The sequence below is a fragment of the Heterodontus francisci genome, chromosome 4 (assembly GCF_036365525.1).
Source record: "Heterodontus francisci isolate sHetFra1 chromosome 4, sHetFra1.hap1, whole genome shotgun sequence".
In the NCBI taxonomy this organism is placed as follows: domain Eukaryota; kingdom Metazoa; phylum Chordata; class Chondrichthyes; order Heterodontiformes; family Heterodontidae; genus Heterodontus; species Heterodontus francisci.
The window spans coordinates 69,152,880-69,168,524 of record NC_090374.1 but is presented as its reverse complement, the minus strand read 5'-3'; the positions used below and the strand labels follow the sequence as shown (position 1 = coordinate 69,168,524).

General features: G+C 42.9%; 1 protein-coding gene across 1 annotated transcript in view; it reads right to left on the bottom strand.

Annotated features, from left to right (window-relative positions):
* Positions 1-15,645, bottom strand: part of adgrv1 (adhesion G protein-coupled receptor V1) — an 810,104-nt gene that overhangs the window by 462,003 nt on the left and 332,456 nt on the right. Inside the window, exons 53-54 of the mRNA XM_068029668.1 lie at positions 1,672-1,927; positions 463-665 (exon numbers count right to left, since the gene is read on the bottom strand). Of these exons, the coding sequence (XP_067885769.1) occupies positions 463-665; positions 1,672-1,927 (459 nt within the window). The remainder of the gene's footprint in view (positions 1-462; positions 666-1,671; positions 1,928-15,645) is intronic.

Below are 15,645 nucleotides of genomic sequence, written 5' to 3'. Positions count from 1 at the left end.
CTGGGCTTCTCTCCACTTAATCGCAGACTAGCTGATCCCCTCTCTCCCCAGACCCCACTTAACTTGTTGGGAATCATTTCTATGGGTCCTTGCAGCCTACTAATTTGGACTCTTGCCCGGCAGTATTGACATCATCCCACTAGCTACGGATGGAGGTCGTTAAAATCTCCCAGGCCCCATGCTCCAGTGATCAACTCCCTTTGGTATCCACACCCCGTTTTCCACCTTGAGTTAAAAATCAGCCCGCATATTCCCTCACTACCAAGAAAGGAGAAAAATATAATCCAATGTTGGTTAATAAATTGATGTAAAGAGTCATCGGCGTGCATGCAAAACTTCTACCATATTTCTTACAGCAGAGCTATCCAATATTACTTTATCACGAGTATCATATATAAGCAACTAATTGTAAATACTTCTAAACAAGAAAATAATAATCACCATCAGCTTCTAGAAACTTACAGATAATATTGTAAATCTAATTAAAGCCTGTGTGGTATTCTCCTTTATAATTACTGTGCCTTGGCTTGCAATGTAGTCCTGGTTTGCAGTTGCTTGATTAACAGGTAGGAGTGAAGGATCTGGTTTGGTACTGTACTGGACAGCAACCTCTCCCATAAATCCTTGTTCACGAATAATTGTTAAAGTGACATTAATAGCATCAACTGTAAAAATAAAAAACATCACTTTAATATATTCCTTACATTTGTGTGGTTGTCAGAATATTTTATCACTTAATTGGTAGATTTTGATTTTGTACTGTAGTGCACTCAATGGATATAAAAATTGGGAGAAATGTAAAACTGGCTGGCTATTCGCTATCACACATTTGACACTATCTAGAAAGTTAGGAAGCTAACCCACTGAATTGTAATAGAAAATGTTGTTACACAGCATGTAAGGTATTGTTCTACCAAATAGTAATGCATTTATATCGCACTTTATCATGCTGAAACATCTAAAAGAGGTTTAAACAATTTTATTCCCCTCAAAGTGCAGTAACTATTGTTTTGCAAGCAAACACTACTGCCATTTGCATCATCAACATCCCATAAATAATGATATGATGAATGAACTGTTAATATAATTACATTTTATGCTTCAACAATGAGAGGTCATCAGAAACAGATAAATAGACCAGGTGACATAAACAACGATGTTTATTCATTTTTGAAACTATTCCCCTCAAATTGTTAACAAATATAAACTTTTATCCTTTTAAATATTAGTAGTGGTTTAATTATAGATTTGATTTGATTTAGAGATACAGCACTGAAACAGGCCCTTCAGCCCACCGAGTCTGTGCCGACCATTAGCCACCCATTTATACTAATCCTACACTAATCCCATATTCCTACCACATCCTCACCTGTCCCTATATTTCCCTATCACCTACCTATACTAGGGGCAATTTATAATGGCCAATTTACCTATCAACCTGCAAGTCTTTTGGCTGTGGGAGGAAACCGGAGCACCCGGAGGAAACCCACGCAGACACAGGGAGAACTTGCAAACTCCACACAGGCAATACCCAGAATTGAACCCAGGTCGCTGGAGCTGTGAGGCTGCGGTGCTAACCACTGCGCCACTGTGCCGATCAAGCTCCTGACTATTCAAGGTTTATCAAAACAACTATGTGATTAATCCCGAATATCAGAAAACAAAACTTACATTCAGGCTCCTGCAGAGAGACGTAGAGCGAGTTTATGTGCCAGCCAACCACACCATAGGGTGAGTCATTAGGGAGAATAGTCAAGATAGCATTTCTCTTATTGGAGTTAATAGTTGCTCCTTTGGCTTGATCTTGCACACCCATTGTGGTGACATTCACAAGTGTTACAGTTACAATCTCAGTTACTTCTGGAATGTTGTCAGCCAGCACGGTAAGTGAAACTGTAGCAAGTGCTTGACCCTCTGCAAAAGTGAACTGTAATATTGGACCAATAGTTAGTCACACTGCCAGTAAAACTTTGAAGACTAATTGTGAAACACTTCAACACAGACAACATGGATTGGACAATGCCATTTAACAGCAGCTATCCGATCGGTTCCATTTCATACATTATTTGATCATCTGACCGGCCAGTATTTTTACAGAAGCACAGTTGTTAAATCAAGAAGTAAAAATCTATTAAGAGTGCTTTCTGTTTGACAAAAATATACAAAATATTATTCTTTTAACTGGTATTCGGGAAAGTAACTATGAAGTTGTCAGATTATTGTAACTGGTTTCACCAATGTCCTTTAGGGAAAGAAACCTGCTTTACATCCAGGGAGACGGGCTTTCATCGAGACTGATGTCAGTGGGAAAATTGAGGCATCATATAAACTATCTGGGACAGAATTTAATTCAGGAGATTTGGTGTATTATTAAAGAGAGGGTCATAGGGAATGGAAAGGCCCTTGTAAGGCAATGGGTTGTGATGGTAAGACAGTATTCACGAGTATGGCAATCAAACTGTTAAGGTTCATTCCTCACAATTAATCAGAATTAATTACAAAACCTCTGACTCTGAACAGCTGATAGAAGTAAATGAGGCACCTTGTACCTCAAATGATCATGGGCTGAATTTTTGCAAGGGAGGCAGGAAACAGGAGCCGAGTTTGTTTTAAGGTCAGAAACCCACCTCCGGAGGGAAACTGATTAAAGCTAAGATTTTCAAATGAGTAAGTGATTAATTAGCATGGAGTTGGGTTTCCTGTCCAATTAAAGGCGGCGGGCAGGTTCGTGATGCTAGCGGGCCAAACAGAGGCCTTCCAGCTTCAGAGAAGCACCCGGCAGCAGTATAAGGGAAGTAACTGGGCAAGCACCTCAACAAAGAGGTGCCCTCTTTGCTACTTTTTCAAACTTTAATAAAAAACAGAAAAAGCAGCCAGGCCTCTATGGGGGGGGGGAGAGGGGCGGGTGAGAGGAGGGAGCCCTCAAGAAGGTGTTCTTTGGCTGTACCCACACCTCTGAAGGCAGGGAGGGCCTGTAGGCATGCCATGAGCATTGGCACCCCAGCCTGTCACTGGGTTCCTGCCTCTAGGCACTTGGCCTGCCCCCCATCGTGTCGGGAAACTGGAGGCTGACTGGAAAATTACAGTCAGCCTCCTGTCTTAGCATTTCTTCACGGACGAAGATTTTAGGAAGGTTCTACTCATCGACTGCAGGCCCGCTGGTGGCTAATCAGGCCTATATGTGAGAAGCAAATTCTCCCCTAGCGGGTGCAAGTGAAGGTGTAGTTGCTGTCGGGGCAATTGGATCTATCCTTTTCCTCCTTTTCTCTTTCGTGTGTTTCTTCGCTCAGTCTCAAAGGTGTCCAATGCACTCCTGATGTACCATCTCCAGGCAACACAATCTATGGCCTGCACTCTCACTGGCGATGATTGATGTGGCACAGAGGAACATCTTCAGGGAGTCCTTGAAACATTTGCATGGGGCCCCTCTGTTTGGTTTACCAGTTGGGTCAGCTCTCCGTATAACGCGATCGTGGGCTGGCAACTGTCGTTCATCTGGGAAACGTGATGCGCCCAACGCAGTTGACTTTGCAGAAGGATGGCCTCAATGCTGGTGATGTTGGCTGTTTCCAGGACTTCAATGTTTGTGATGCGGTCCTGCCAGCAGATCTTGAAGATGCTGTGGAGGCAGCACTGATGGAAGCGCCCTCGAAGGCGTACATGACAGCAATATAGGATCCATGACTGGGCGCCATACAGAAAGGTGGTGAGGACTACCACTTTGTACAATTTGAGTTTGGTCTGTGCTCTGAGGCTGTGGTTGATCCACACTCGTTTGTAGACTCCGCTGAATGCGGTTTGGTTTTGAAAGCCTATTGTTCACTTCCTTGTCTATGGTGCCATCAAACGAAATGCGCTCCCCAAATAGGTAAATTGCTTGACGGCAGTCAGCTTGGTTCCCTCGATGACAATGCTTGGTGGTCTATATTCTTCATGGGGTGCAGGCTGATACAGGATTTCAGTTTTCTTTAAACTGATTTTTAGTCCAAAGAGTTGTGCCGCCTTGGAAAAACGTGTTGTTATATGTTGCAGGTCTGACTGACTGTGGGCCAGGACAGCACAGTCATTGGTGAAAAGAAGTTCACGGATGAGTTTTTTTTTAATGTCTTTCTGTGAGCCTGAAGATGCACAACAGCGACCTCTCAAGTCCCTTCTGAATCTCCAATTGTATGAAGCAGGAATCTGTGCTGGCCCCGACCTTATTCACCATCTTTTTCAGCATGATGCTGCAGCGGGCAACGGAAGACCTCAAGGAGGGAGTTTAAGTATACTTCCTGACTGATGGAGTCAGCCTCCTAAATTCGCCTTTAACAAGGTTTTTGAGACCCTAATTGTGTGCCTGCCACGTGGGGGCAGGCAGTCTTCCCAGGCCCCGAACTCGCCTCCTCCCAAATGTTCGAAGCTAGGAATGACATCCTGCAACTGACACACCGTTCAGCGCTGGCATTTTCCGGGCCCCGTGCTTCCTTTCCTGTTTTCGGGGAGCCCTGCAAGTTCAGCCCCATGTATTTTATGAGGAGAGTTCAGAGGAACAGAATGTGGTAGATCAAGTGCTGGATAGTGGTAATATCAATGATGACATCCTCATTCACAGGCCAATTGCCCAGAGGGGGTCTCAGGTGGCATATATTCCAGAGGGTCTAATGAATGGAGCAATGTGGCAATTGTGGGACATGCAGGAAAAGCTACTGGAAAATTTAAATGTCGGTTGAATGATTAGGATGATGGCCAAGAAGTGAAGTCCATTAACTGGCAAAATGGAGTGAAAGAATGGAAAGAAAGTGCAGTGCAAGTAGTGATATGAATTTGGAAGTGACTCTTGTGCCAGAAAATGATCAGAAGTGGAGAAAGAACCTCTGATTGTGGAACTGTGAGATCTTGTGGTACTAGTCCCAACAGACATAAAAGTAGAAGTACAGGCTGTCGCTTGAATAGATTAGACAATGAAATAAAGGCCATAGAACAATCTCATAACAGAACGAGAAGCAGAAGTCCTCGTGACTGTGAAGTTTTGGTGGCTGCCAATAAACTTGAGGATAAACTAATGAGAGACAAAACAAAGGGAATTAGATAGTTGGAAAGAGTTTGTAGTTTATTCTGAGGTACGAGGTAAGGGTCAATCAGCTTTGTCACATAGATGGATTTGTACTGAAGAAATCCTTACAGATGGGACTTGGAAAGCAAAAGCGAGGCTCGTTGCTAGGGGTTTGTAGCACGACTGGGTGATACAAATTTTGGAGTGGATTCTCCCACAGTTGGAAAAGTAACCTTAAAAATCTTTTTAGCTCTTTGGTCACATATTCATGGGAGTGTAGATCAATCGACATAAAAGCCCCATTTCTGCAAGGCAATACTGTTCAGAGAGGCAGCAGATGCAGAAGGGATACAATGGAAACCAAACAAATGTGTCCGTGGCCTGAATGATGCCTCCAATGTGTGGTACTTTTCGCTGAGATCTGTTTTGCTGAAAATAAGTTGTGTTCAACTAAAAGCAGATCCCGCAATGTTTTATTGGTATCGTAAAGGAAAACTTCAGGCCTCTTCATGATGCATGTTGATGATTTCTTATGGAGTGGTATTGTGGAATTTGAGAAATGTGTTATTGCTGAAAATAGATACATATTGTCGAAGCTTTTTGCCTTGCACTCATCAGGAAAACCCGCAAGAATAAATGTAAGGGAAAGCAACAACTTTATACCGTGTGAGCAGAGAGTGCTGATTGGTTGGCAAATGAACTCTGATTGGTAGAGGCGTTGCCATGGAGAATGCACCAGCTTATGGTGACTGATCGCTAACTGTTAAGCTTTGCTTGAAATTTAAACCAGTCTACTTGACTCTGATTGGTCAAGGCATTTCCCTGAAGAATGAACCAGCGAGTGGCTGTCAATTATTTTGCTTAGCTGAAACAGGCGCAAAGTGTGTACATGTTCTTTCTGTCTGCAAATAACAGGGCCCTGTGTATTAATATATGTAGCTTCCAGTACACCACACTGCGAGCCCTACTGACAATCTTAAATTGGTTGTCAGCGTAATTCTTAGCACACTGAGGATTATTTAGCAAATGTTGTCCAATCGCGGAATCACATTTAATGTTGGACACTGTGTTTTGAGTATTTCAACCACGGGCTGGTTGGGTACAGCCTGTACCTTGACCGTTGCGAACAGTGGAAAGGAAATAAAAGCAAAATACTGCGGATGCTGGAAATTTGAAATAAAAACAAGAAATGCTGGAAATACTCAGCAGGTTTGGCAGCATCTGTGGAGAGAGAACCAGAGTTAATGTTTCAGGTCAGTGACTCTTCTTCAGAAAGGAAATGTTGTTTGATACGATCCGCCAGCCTTTGGGATGTACGGCCTATAGACCTAGCATCACCCTGGCATTGAAATTCATATATCATGTTACTCATTTGTGTGATAGGCAGGACATCCCCAGAGTTCACTTGTCAACCAATCAGCACACTCTTCTCATACAGTATAAAGTTGCTGCTTTCCTTTACATTGGTATTCTTGTGCTTGTCCTGATGAGTGCAAGACGAAAAGCTTCAACAATATGTCTCTATTTTCAGCAATACACAAGTTCCGTACTTCCAAACAACTAAATGTGTTATTAATAAGATTAGAGTAGAATTTATAATTGGGAGTCAGGCATGAGGGGCTTTTAAATATATTGGTTTAGATATTACGTACAGTGGGCTTGGAATAATTTTCAATCAACAAGCCTATTTAGAGAGTGTTACTCACTGTGTATGGTGTAGTATGTGAGGAGTAGTCTCTATGTACCTTTGTCAGCTGCACATCATAAAGAATGGTGGAGCAGGCTCGAAGGGCCAAATGGCCTACTCCTGATCCTATTTTCTATGTTTCGATCCATGAGAGCATGGATGGGGATAAGGAGCTCCCACTGCTATGCAACTCTTACTTATGCCTCCAAGGAGCTGGTAGTGCACACCAGCTGGCACACCCTGGGACCTCACCTTGACTGGTGTGCTAGACTAAGTGAGGGGGAACAGCAACTTCACAAGATGCTGTACAAGGGGCCTCACCCTGTTCAAGTGCACGAAGCCTGGACCGGCGGCTGAGGCAGAAGAACTCAATATTCAGAGTCAATGGCTCAGAAGGTGCAAGAGCAAAATGTGTAACACATCTAGGGCAGGGCCATGACACTTAAGGACAAATGGCCAGTCACCTTGGAAGAGTCAGGGTACTCACCAAGTATTCATCCATCGTTAGTCATGGATTCTAGTGTAAACAGTGGTAGTGATGTTGGCAGACCTAGGCCCCCTGCAGAGATGTCTACCGTAAATAGGAACAGGAAAGAAGAGGACTTGCTAGAAAGTAGGAACAGGCAGGTGAATAACGAGGGCAACCCAAACTTGGAAGAAAGGCTACCATCTGATGATGCTACTCTCAAACCCAGACAAGAACCTTTGAAAATTAGAACATGGAATGAGGACAGTCTATCAGAGTGGTAAAATAGACAACTGCATGAAAAAGATGTTAAGACTTAACAGCGACATTTTAGGACTGGAAGAAGTTAAATGGGTGGAATCTAGGAAAATAGATAAAGGTAAGGAGGTGATGATCTTCTCAGGTGGTAGAGAACATAAGAACGGAGTTGGAATAACGATGACAAAGAAGGTAGTGAGAACAATGCAGAGGTATTGGCCAATATCAGAGACAGTGAGTATGGCAAAATTTAACGGGAAACCAATGACATTGTGTGTTTACACTGTATGGACCCACAAAGGATCACAGTAATGAAGTGGAAGTATTCAATGAGGAGGTGCAAAAAGCACTGACGCATGTAAAGAGTGGAGACATCTTGATAGTCATGGATGATATGAACACAAAAGTTGGTGGAGAGCGGTATGGAAATGGGTTAGGAGCTTATGGACCAGGAACTAAGAACAGCAGAGGTGAACGCCCGATACAGTTCTGTGAGGAAAACTACTTGGTCATCTTGAATACACTCTTCAAATAATACCCAAGATGACTGTACACCTGGAAGCGTCCAGGAGATGTTCACATAAATCAAATAGATTTTCTGATCAATGAAAGAGACAAGAACAGCATCAAGAATGCTTCACTTACCCAGGTACAAACATCAATTCAGATCACTGCCTGCTTGTAAGAAGATAAAGATCAGGCTAAAAATTCCAAAAAGGAATCCCATGAAAGATCAAGCCAACTTAGACAGAGGAAGATGTGAAGTAGTATTCTGTGGCAGTTACTATCAAGTATAAAGCTTTACTTCAGGAAGGGACAGTGCAAGATCTTAGTGAGGAGGAAACAACAGAAAGGCATTGGGAAAGATTGAACCAGAGCATGAAATATGCAGTAACTGAGACGGTCCCCAAGAAAGAGAGGAGGAAACATCAAGAGTGGATGACTCATGAAATACTAGATATGATGGAGAAAAGGAGACAGAATAAGAACAATAAAGAAAAATATGACAAAATTGAAAAGCAGATAAGGAAATCATGTACAGCAGCCAAGGAAAGGTGGTATGAAATAGAATAGGAGAAAAGGCATAATACGAGAGCACTGCATGAGAAAGCAGAGATAGATAATAGTCAGTCAGGATTCAGACCAAAGAAAGGAACAAGAGAGGGCTTCTTTAACTTGAGAGTAGTGATCAAAAGATATCTGGAAGTACAAAAACCTGTGTATATATGCTTTATAGACTATGAGAAGGCATTTGATAGAATCTACCATCAGAAAATAATGGAGTGCTTAAAAAAACTTGAAATTGACAGAAGGATAATTCAGAATCTATACTGGAAGCAATCAGCAGTGATGAGACTTGGCAACGGCTTGGCAGACAGCTTCTCGATCAAAAGAGGAGTGAGTCAGGGTTTTGTTATGTCCCCAAAACTGTTCAGCCTGTACACTGAAGCTATCTTCAGAAACATAGAACATCTATCAGGTTGCAATATTCGTGGGTTGAACAACTTGAGATGGGCAGATGACACTGAACTGACTGCAGAGTCAGAAGAGGCCCTACAGGAAATTGTGAACTAAATGAATGCAAGGAATGTGGAATATGGATTAAGAATGAATGCATAGAAAACCAGGACAATTGTGATAAGCAGGGACCTGATCCCAGAAATGAAAATTGAAGTAACTGGAACAAGTGAAAAGTTTTACATATCTTGGGCAGCTTATCACAGATGATGGGAGATCTGACTGTGAGATCCAAAGGAGAATTGAAGTAGCCAAGACCAGCTTTGTCAGAATGAAGGACTTGTTAACGTCAAAGAAACTGACCCTGAATCTTAGGAAAAGAATGTTGAGGTGCTACATTTTGTCATCTACATTAAATGCCTCAGAGACATGGACAACAAATAAAGAGACTACTGATGAGCCTTCAAGATGTGGACATACTGGAGGATGTTCCACATATCTTACACAGATAGAAAGACTAATGAGCAAGTGCTGGAAACTGGAGAAAAGAGGAAATTAGTGCACAACATCTAAGAGAGAAAGATACAATACTTCGGTCACATCATTAGAGCAGAAGGTAGACAAAGACACTTATTGGAAGGAAAGATCAATGGAAAACATAGGAGAAGGAAGTAGAGAAGAAAATGGATGACAGATATAATGGACTGGATGCAGTTGACTTATGCAGAATGTGTAAAGACAGCACAGGACAAACAGAGTTGGAGATCCATGACAGTCAAGCTTCTGGGAAGAAGATGACACCAACGAACAAACAAACTCACATCCCAGTTACTCGTACTAAGTTTTCACAGAAAGGTGACGTTGTATCTAAAGAGACAGAGCATTTGAGCAGCTTGATCAGTCAGCTGAACCGTTTGTGCACTCACACTAGATCAGATGCTAGCTTTGATGTGTTGGAGTTAAGTATTAAGATGAAACACCCTGAAGTAAAGAATGTTTTAAGAGCAAATAAAACATTAAGAAAGTTATATCTGAATAAATGCATACTAAGGTTCCCAGCCTTAGGTGGCCCAAAGCATATGAAGCTAGTCATTTTTAGCAATGTCCCACATGTTAATCTTTCTAGTGCAGCTGTTTTCATAATATTTCTGATGGGTGAGAATGAGAAATGTCCTCTAGCTTAGGAAGCTAAGAAAATAAAGATGGTTGTACCCTGGCTGCCAAAACACTGGCCATCATGGAGGCAGTGGATAGAGGATTCTATTTGCCAAATAATTTAAGTGAGATCCTGTACAAGTGTCCTGAAGATAGTCTACCCATTGAATATTATGTGGATAATCGCTCCTTGTGAGAGAATGTACACTGATCGGAAAGTGTGAGTGAGAAAAGGTCACAAATTGACCTTGCTGGCTTGAAACAAACAATAGAGAGAAAGGAAATGTCTAAAATTAAATGAATGGATGCAAGTCATGGATTGTTTTACTAAAAAAGTGCATATATGAAAAAATTGTTCGGGGTACTAGAAGAAGGGTATCTCGCAATGTAATGCTGTATACTGAATATGGAGGTCTTTGATTTAACTTATTTTGAAATCTTGGTTGTACATTAACTATTTTTAATTTAAGGAGAGAGAAAGGAACCTGTTAATTGTATACCAATTTCATTTAATTATATGCAAGAGGTGGGTATTAACTGAAGATTTACTCATGCTCCTATTGGTGAAACAGTGATTGTTGGGTCAGGAGGTGCATGTTAGTGAGGAATATTTCTGTAATTAAATGCTTATGTATGTAAAGATTGGCTTCAGATCTATTCTTCACCACCTGGCTTTCCGGAGTTTAACATGAGTGCAACAATGAAGAAATTTTTTAAATACTATACCTTCGCAGGTCGAGACTCCTTCCATGGACCCAGTGCCCGCCCTCCCCTTTAAGGAATCACACACTGAACTAGGGGTTGGTACGCCATATTGCACTTGGCCTTCCAGCGTCCCATATTATACCAGAACACAACTTAGTCAGGGAAACATGAAATCCTGGATAAGGAGTTCCTGTTAAACCAGAGAAAGCGTAGCGTGGTTGTGAATAGAATTGCTATGGTACAGGATCACTCATAGGAGAGGAAGCACAACAATCAGTACTGAAACCATTGCTATTTCTCGTGTACATAAATTATTCGGCGAGGGGAAATAAACAAAGATGTCTAACTTTGCAGATAATACCAAATTTTGAGGGGAAGGGGCCTGTGGAAAAAAGATTCTAAGCAATAGGGAACAGACAAACCGAATATAAATATGTTGGTAAAGTGGAATCATGACTGGAGAATGGGAATTAATGTGGGCAAATGCAAAATGATGAGACTAAGAAAGGGAAATAAACAGTGGTAATTTAAACCAGTTAATTCTAGACAACAGGGCACACCAAAGGGGAGGGATTATAGTTAGTAGATGGCTCACTATAAACAATAATGGGTGTTGCTTTTTTTTTCGTTATTTGTTCATGGGATGTGAGCATCGCTGGCTAGGCCACCATTTATTGCCCATCCCTAATCGCCCTTGAGAAGTTGGTGGTGCTTTCTTAAACCGCTGCTGTTCTTGGGGTGTAGGTACACCCACAGTGCTGTTTGGAAGGGAGTTCCAGGATTTTGACCAAGTGACAGTTAAGGAACAGCGATGTAGTTCCAAGTCAGGATGGTGTGTAGCTTGGAGGGGAACTTGCTGGTGGTGGTGTTCCCATGCATCTACTGCTCTTGTCCTTCTAGGTGGTAGACCGTGTTGGTTTGGAAGGTACTGTCTAAGGAGCCTTGTTGAGATGCTGCAATGCATCTTGTATATGGTACACACAGCTGCCACTGTTGGTCGGTGGTGAAGGGAGTGAATGTTGAAGATGTTGGATGGGGGGCCAATCAAATGGGCTGCTTTGTTCTGGATGGTGTTGAGCTTCTCGAGTGCTGTTGGAGCTGCACCCATCCAAGCAAGTGGAGAGTATTCCATCGCATTCCTGACTTGTGCCTTGTAGATGGTGGACAGGCATTAGGGAATCAGGAGGTGAGTTACTCACCGCAGAATTCCCAGCCTCTGGTCCAGTTCAGTTTCTGGTCAATGGAAACACCAGGATAGAACATAAGAACATAAGAAATGGGAGCAGGTGTAGGCCATTCAGCCCCTCAAGCCTGCCCCACCATTCAATAAGATCCTGGCTGATCTGTTCCAGGCCTCAACTCTTCTTTCAGGCCTGTTCCGCATAACCCTCGACTCCCTGATATTTCAAAAATCTATCTACCTCCTCCTTAAATACATTTAGTGATCTAGCCTCCACAACTCTCTGTGTTAGAGAATTCCAGAGATTCACCACCCTGAGGGAAGAAATTCCTTCGCATCTCAGTTTTAAATTATTCTGTAACTATGTCCCCTAGTTTTAGATTCCCCCACCAGTGGAAACATATTCTCAACATCTATCCTGCCTAGCCCCCGTAAAATCTTATATGTTTCAATCAGATCACCCCTCATTCTTCTAAACTCCAATGAACAAAGGCCAAACCTGTTTAGTCGCTCTCGACAAGACAACCTCTTCATCCCTGGAATCAGCCTAGTGAATCTTTTCTGAACTGCCTCCAATGCTAGCATATCCTTCCTTAAATACAAGGGACCAAAACTGTACAGAGTACTCCAAGTGTGGCCTCACCAACACCCTGTATAGTTGTAACAAGACTTCCCTATTTTTAAACTCTAACCTCCGAGCAACAAAAAACAAAATTCCATTTGCTTTTCTAATAACTTGCTGCACCTGCATGCTAACTTTTTGTGTTTCAAGATGGAGAGTGACGTAGTTGATTCTGAGACAAGGGTCCTGAATGTTAATAAAGGAAACTACGAAGGCATGAGGCGCGAGTTGGCCATGATGGACTGGGAAACGTTACTTAAAAGGATGACAGTGGATAGGCACTGACAAACATTTAAAGAGCACATGGATGAACTGCAACAATTGTTTATCCCCCTCTGGCACAAAAGTAAAATGGGAAAGGTAGCCAAATCATGGCTTACAAGGGAAATTAGAGATAGCATTAGATCCAAGGCAGAGGCATATAAATTTGCCAGGAAAAACAACAGACCTGAGGATTGGGAGCTGATTAGAAGTCAGCAAAGGAGGACCAAGGGATTGATTAAGAAGGGGAACATAGAGTACGACAGCAAGCTTGCAGGGAACATAAAAACTGACTGTAAAAGATTCTATAGGTATATGAAGAGAAAAAGATTGGTGAAGACAAATGTAGGTCACTTACAGTCAGAAACAGGGGAATTTATTATGGGGAATAAAGAAATGCTGACCAACTAAATGCAGACATTGGTTCTGTCTTCACAAAGGAGGACACAAATATCATACCAGAAATGTTGGGGAACACAGGGCTTCGTGAGAGAGAGGAACTGAAAGAAATCAGTATTGGTAGAGAAATGGTGTTGGGGAAATTGATGGGATTGAAGGCCGATAAATCCCCAGGGCCTGACGGTATGCATCCCAGCGTACTTAAGGAAGTGGCCCTAGAAATAGTGGATGCATTGGTGGTCATCTTCCAAGATTCTATTGACTCTGGAACAGTTCCTACAGAATGGAGGGTAACTAATGTAACCCCACTATTTAAAAAGAGAGGTAGAGAGAAAACAGGGAATTATAGACCAGTCAGCCTGACGTCAGTAGTGGGGAAAATTCTAGGGTCCATTAAGAAAGTTTTTATAGCAGAACATTTGGAGAACAGTGGTAGAATCAAACAGAGTCAGCATGGATTTACGAAAGGGAAATCATGCTTGACAAATCTACTAGAATTCCTCGAGGATGTAACTAGTAGAATTGATTTTTTAAAAATTCATTCATGGGATGTGGGCGTCACTGGCCAGGTCAGCATTTATTGCCCATCCCTAACTGCCCTGGAGAAGGTGGTGGTGAGCTGCCTTCTTGAACCGCTGCAGTCCATTTGGGGTAGGTATACCCACAGTGCTGTTAGGAAGGGAGTTCCAGGATTTTGACCCAGTGACAGTGAAGGAACGGCGATATAGTTCCAAGTTAGGATGGTGTGTGACTTGGAGGGGAACTTGCAGGTGGTGGCGTTCCCATGTATTTGCTGCCCTTGTCCTTCTAGTTGGGAGAGGTCGCGGGTTTGGAAGGTGCTGTCTAACGAGCCTTGGTGCATTGCTGCAGTGCATCTTGTAAATGGTACACACTGCTGCCACTGTGCGTCGGTGGTGGAAGGAGTGAATGTTTGTAGATGGGGTGCCAATCAAGCGGGATGCTTTTCCTGGATGATGTCGAGCTTCTTGAGTGTTGTTGGAGCTGCATCCATCCAAGCAAGTGGAGAGTATTCCATCACACTCCTGACTTGTGCCTTGTAGATGGTGGACAGGCTTTGGGGAGTCAGGAGGTGAGTTACTCGCCTCAGGATTCCTAGCCTCTGACCTGCTCTTGTAGCCATGGTATTTATATGGCTACTCCAGTTCAGTTTCTGGTCAATGGTAGCTCCTAGGATGTTGATAATGGGGGATTCAGCGATGGTAATGCCGTTGAATGTCAAGGGGAGATGGTTAGATTCTCTCTTGTTGGAGATGGTCATTGCCTGGCACTTGTGTGGCACGAATGTTACTTGCCACTTATCAGCCCAAGCCTGGATATTGTCCAGGCCTTGCTGTATTTCTACACAGTCTGCTTCAGTATCTGAGGAGTCACGAATGGTGCTGAACATTGTGCAATCATCAGCGAACATCCCCACTTCTAACCTTATGATTGAAGGAAGGTCATTGATGAAGCAGCTGAACATGGTTGGGCCTAGGACACTACCCTGAGGAAGTCCTGCAGTGATGTCCTGGAGCTCAGATGATTGACCTCCAACAACCACAACCATCTTCCTTTGCGCTAGGTATGACTCCAGCCAGCGGAGGGTTTTCCCCCTGTTTCCCATTTACCTCAATTTTGCTAGGGCTCCTTAATGCCATACTCGGTCAAATGCTGCCTTGATGTCAAGTGCAGTCACTCTCACCACACCTCACCTTGATTAGGGGGAGTCAGAGGATGTGGTTTATTTGGACTTTCAGATGGCTTTCGACAAAGTCCCACATAAGTGATTAGCGTGTAAAATTAAAGCACATGGGATTGGAGGGAGTGTATTGCGATGGATAGAAAATTGGTTGGCGGACAGGAAACAAAGAGTAGGGATAAATGGGTCTTTTTCTGAATGGCAGGCTGTGACTAGTGGGGTACCGCAGGGATTTGTGCTAGGACCCCAGCTATTCACAATATACATTCATGATTTAGATGAGGGAACTAAATGTAATATCTCCAAATTTGCAGATGACACAAAACTGGGTAGGAGGGTGAGTTGTGAGGAGGATGCAGAGAGGCTTCAGGGTGATTTGGACAAGTTGAGTGAGTGGGCTAATGCATGGCAGATGCAGTATAATGTGCATAAATGTGAGGTTATCCACTTTGGTAGCAAAAACAGGAAGGCAGATTATTATCTGAATGGCTTTAAACTGAGAGAGGGGAATATGCAGCGAGACCTGGGTGTTCTCCTACACCAGTCGCTGAAGGTAAGCATGCAGGTGCAACAAGCGGTAAAAAAGGCAAATGGTACGTTGGCCTTCATAGCGAGAGGATTTGAGGACAGAAGCAGGGATGTCTTGCTGCAATTATACAGGGCCTTGGTGAGGCCACACCTGGAATAAAGTGTGCAGTTTTGGTCTCCTTATCTGAGGAA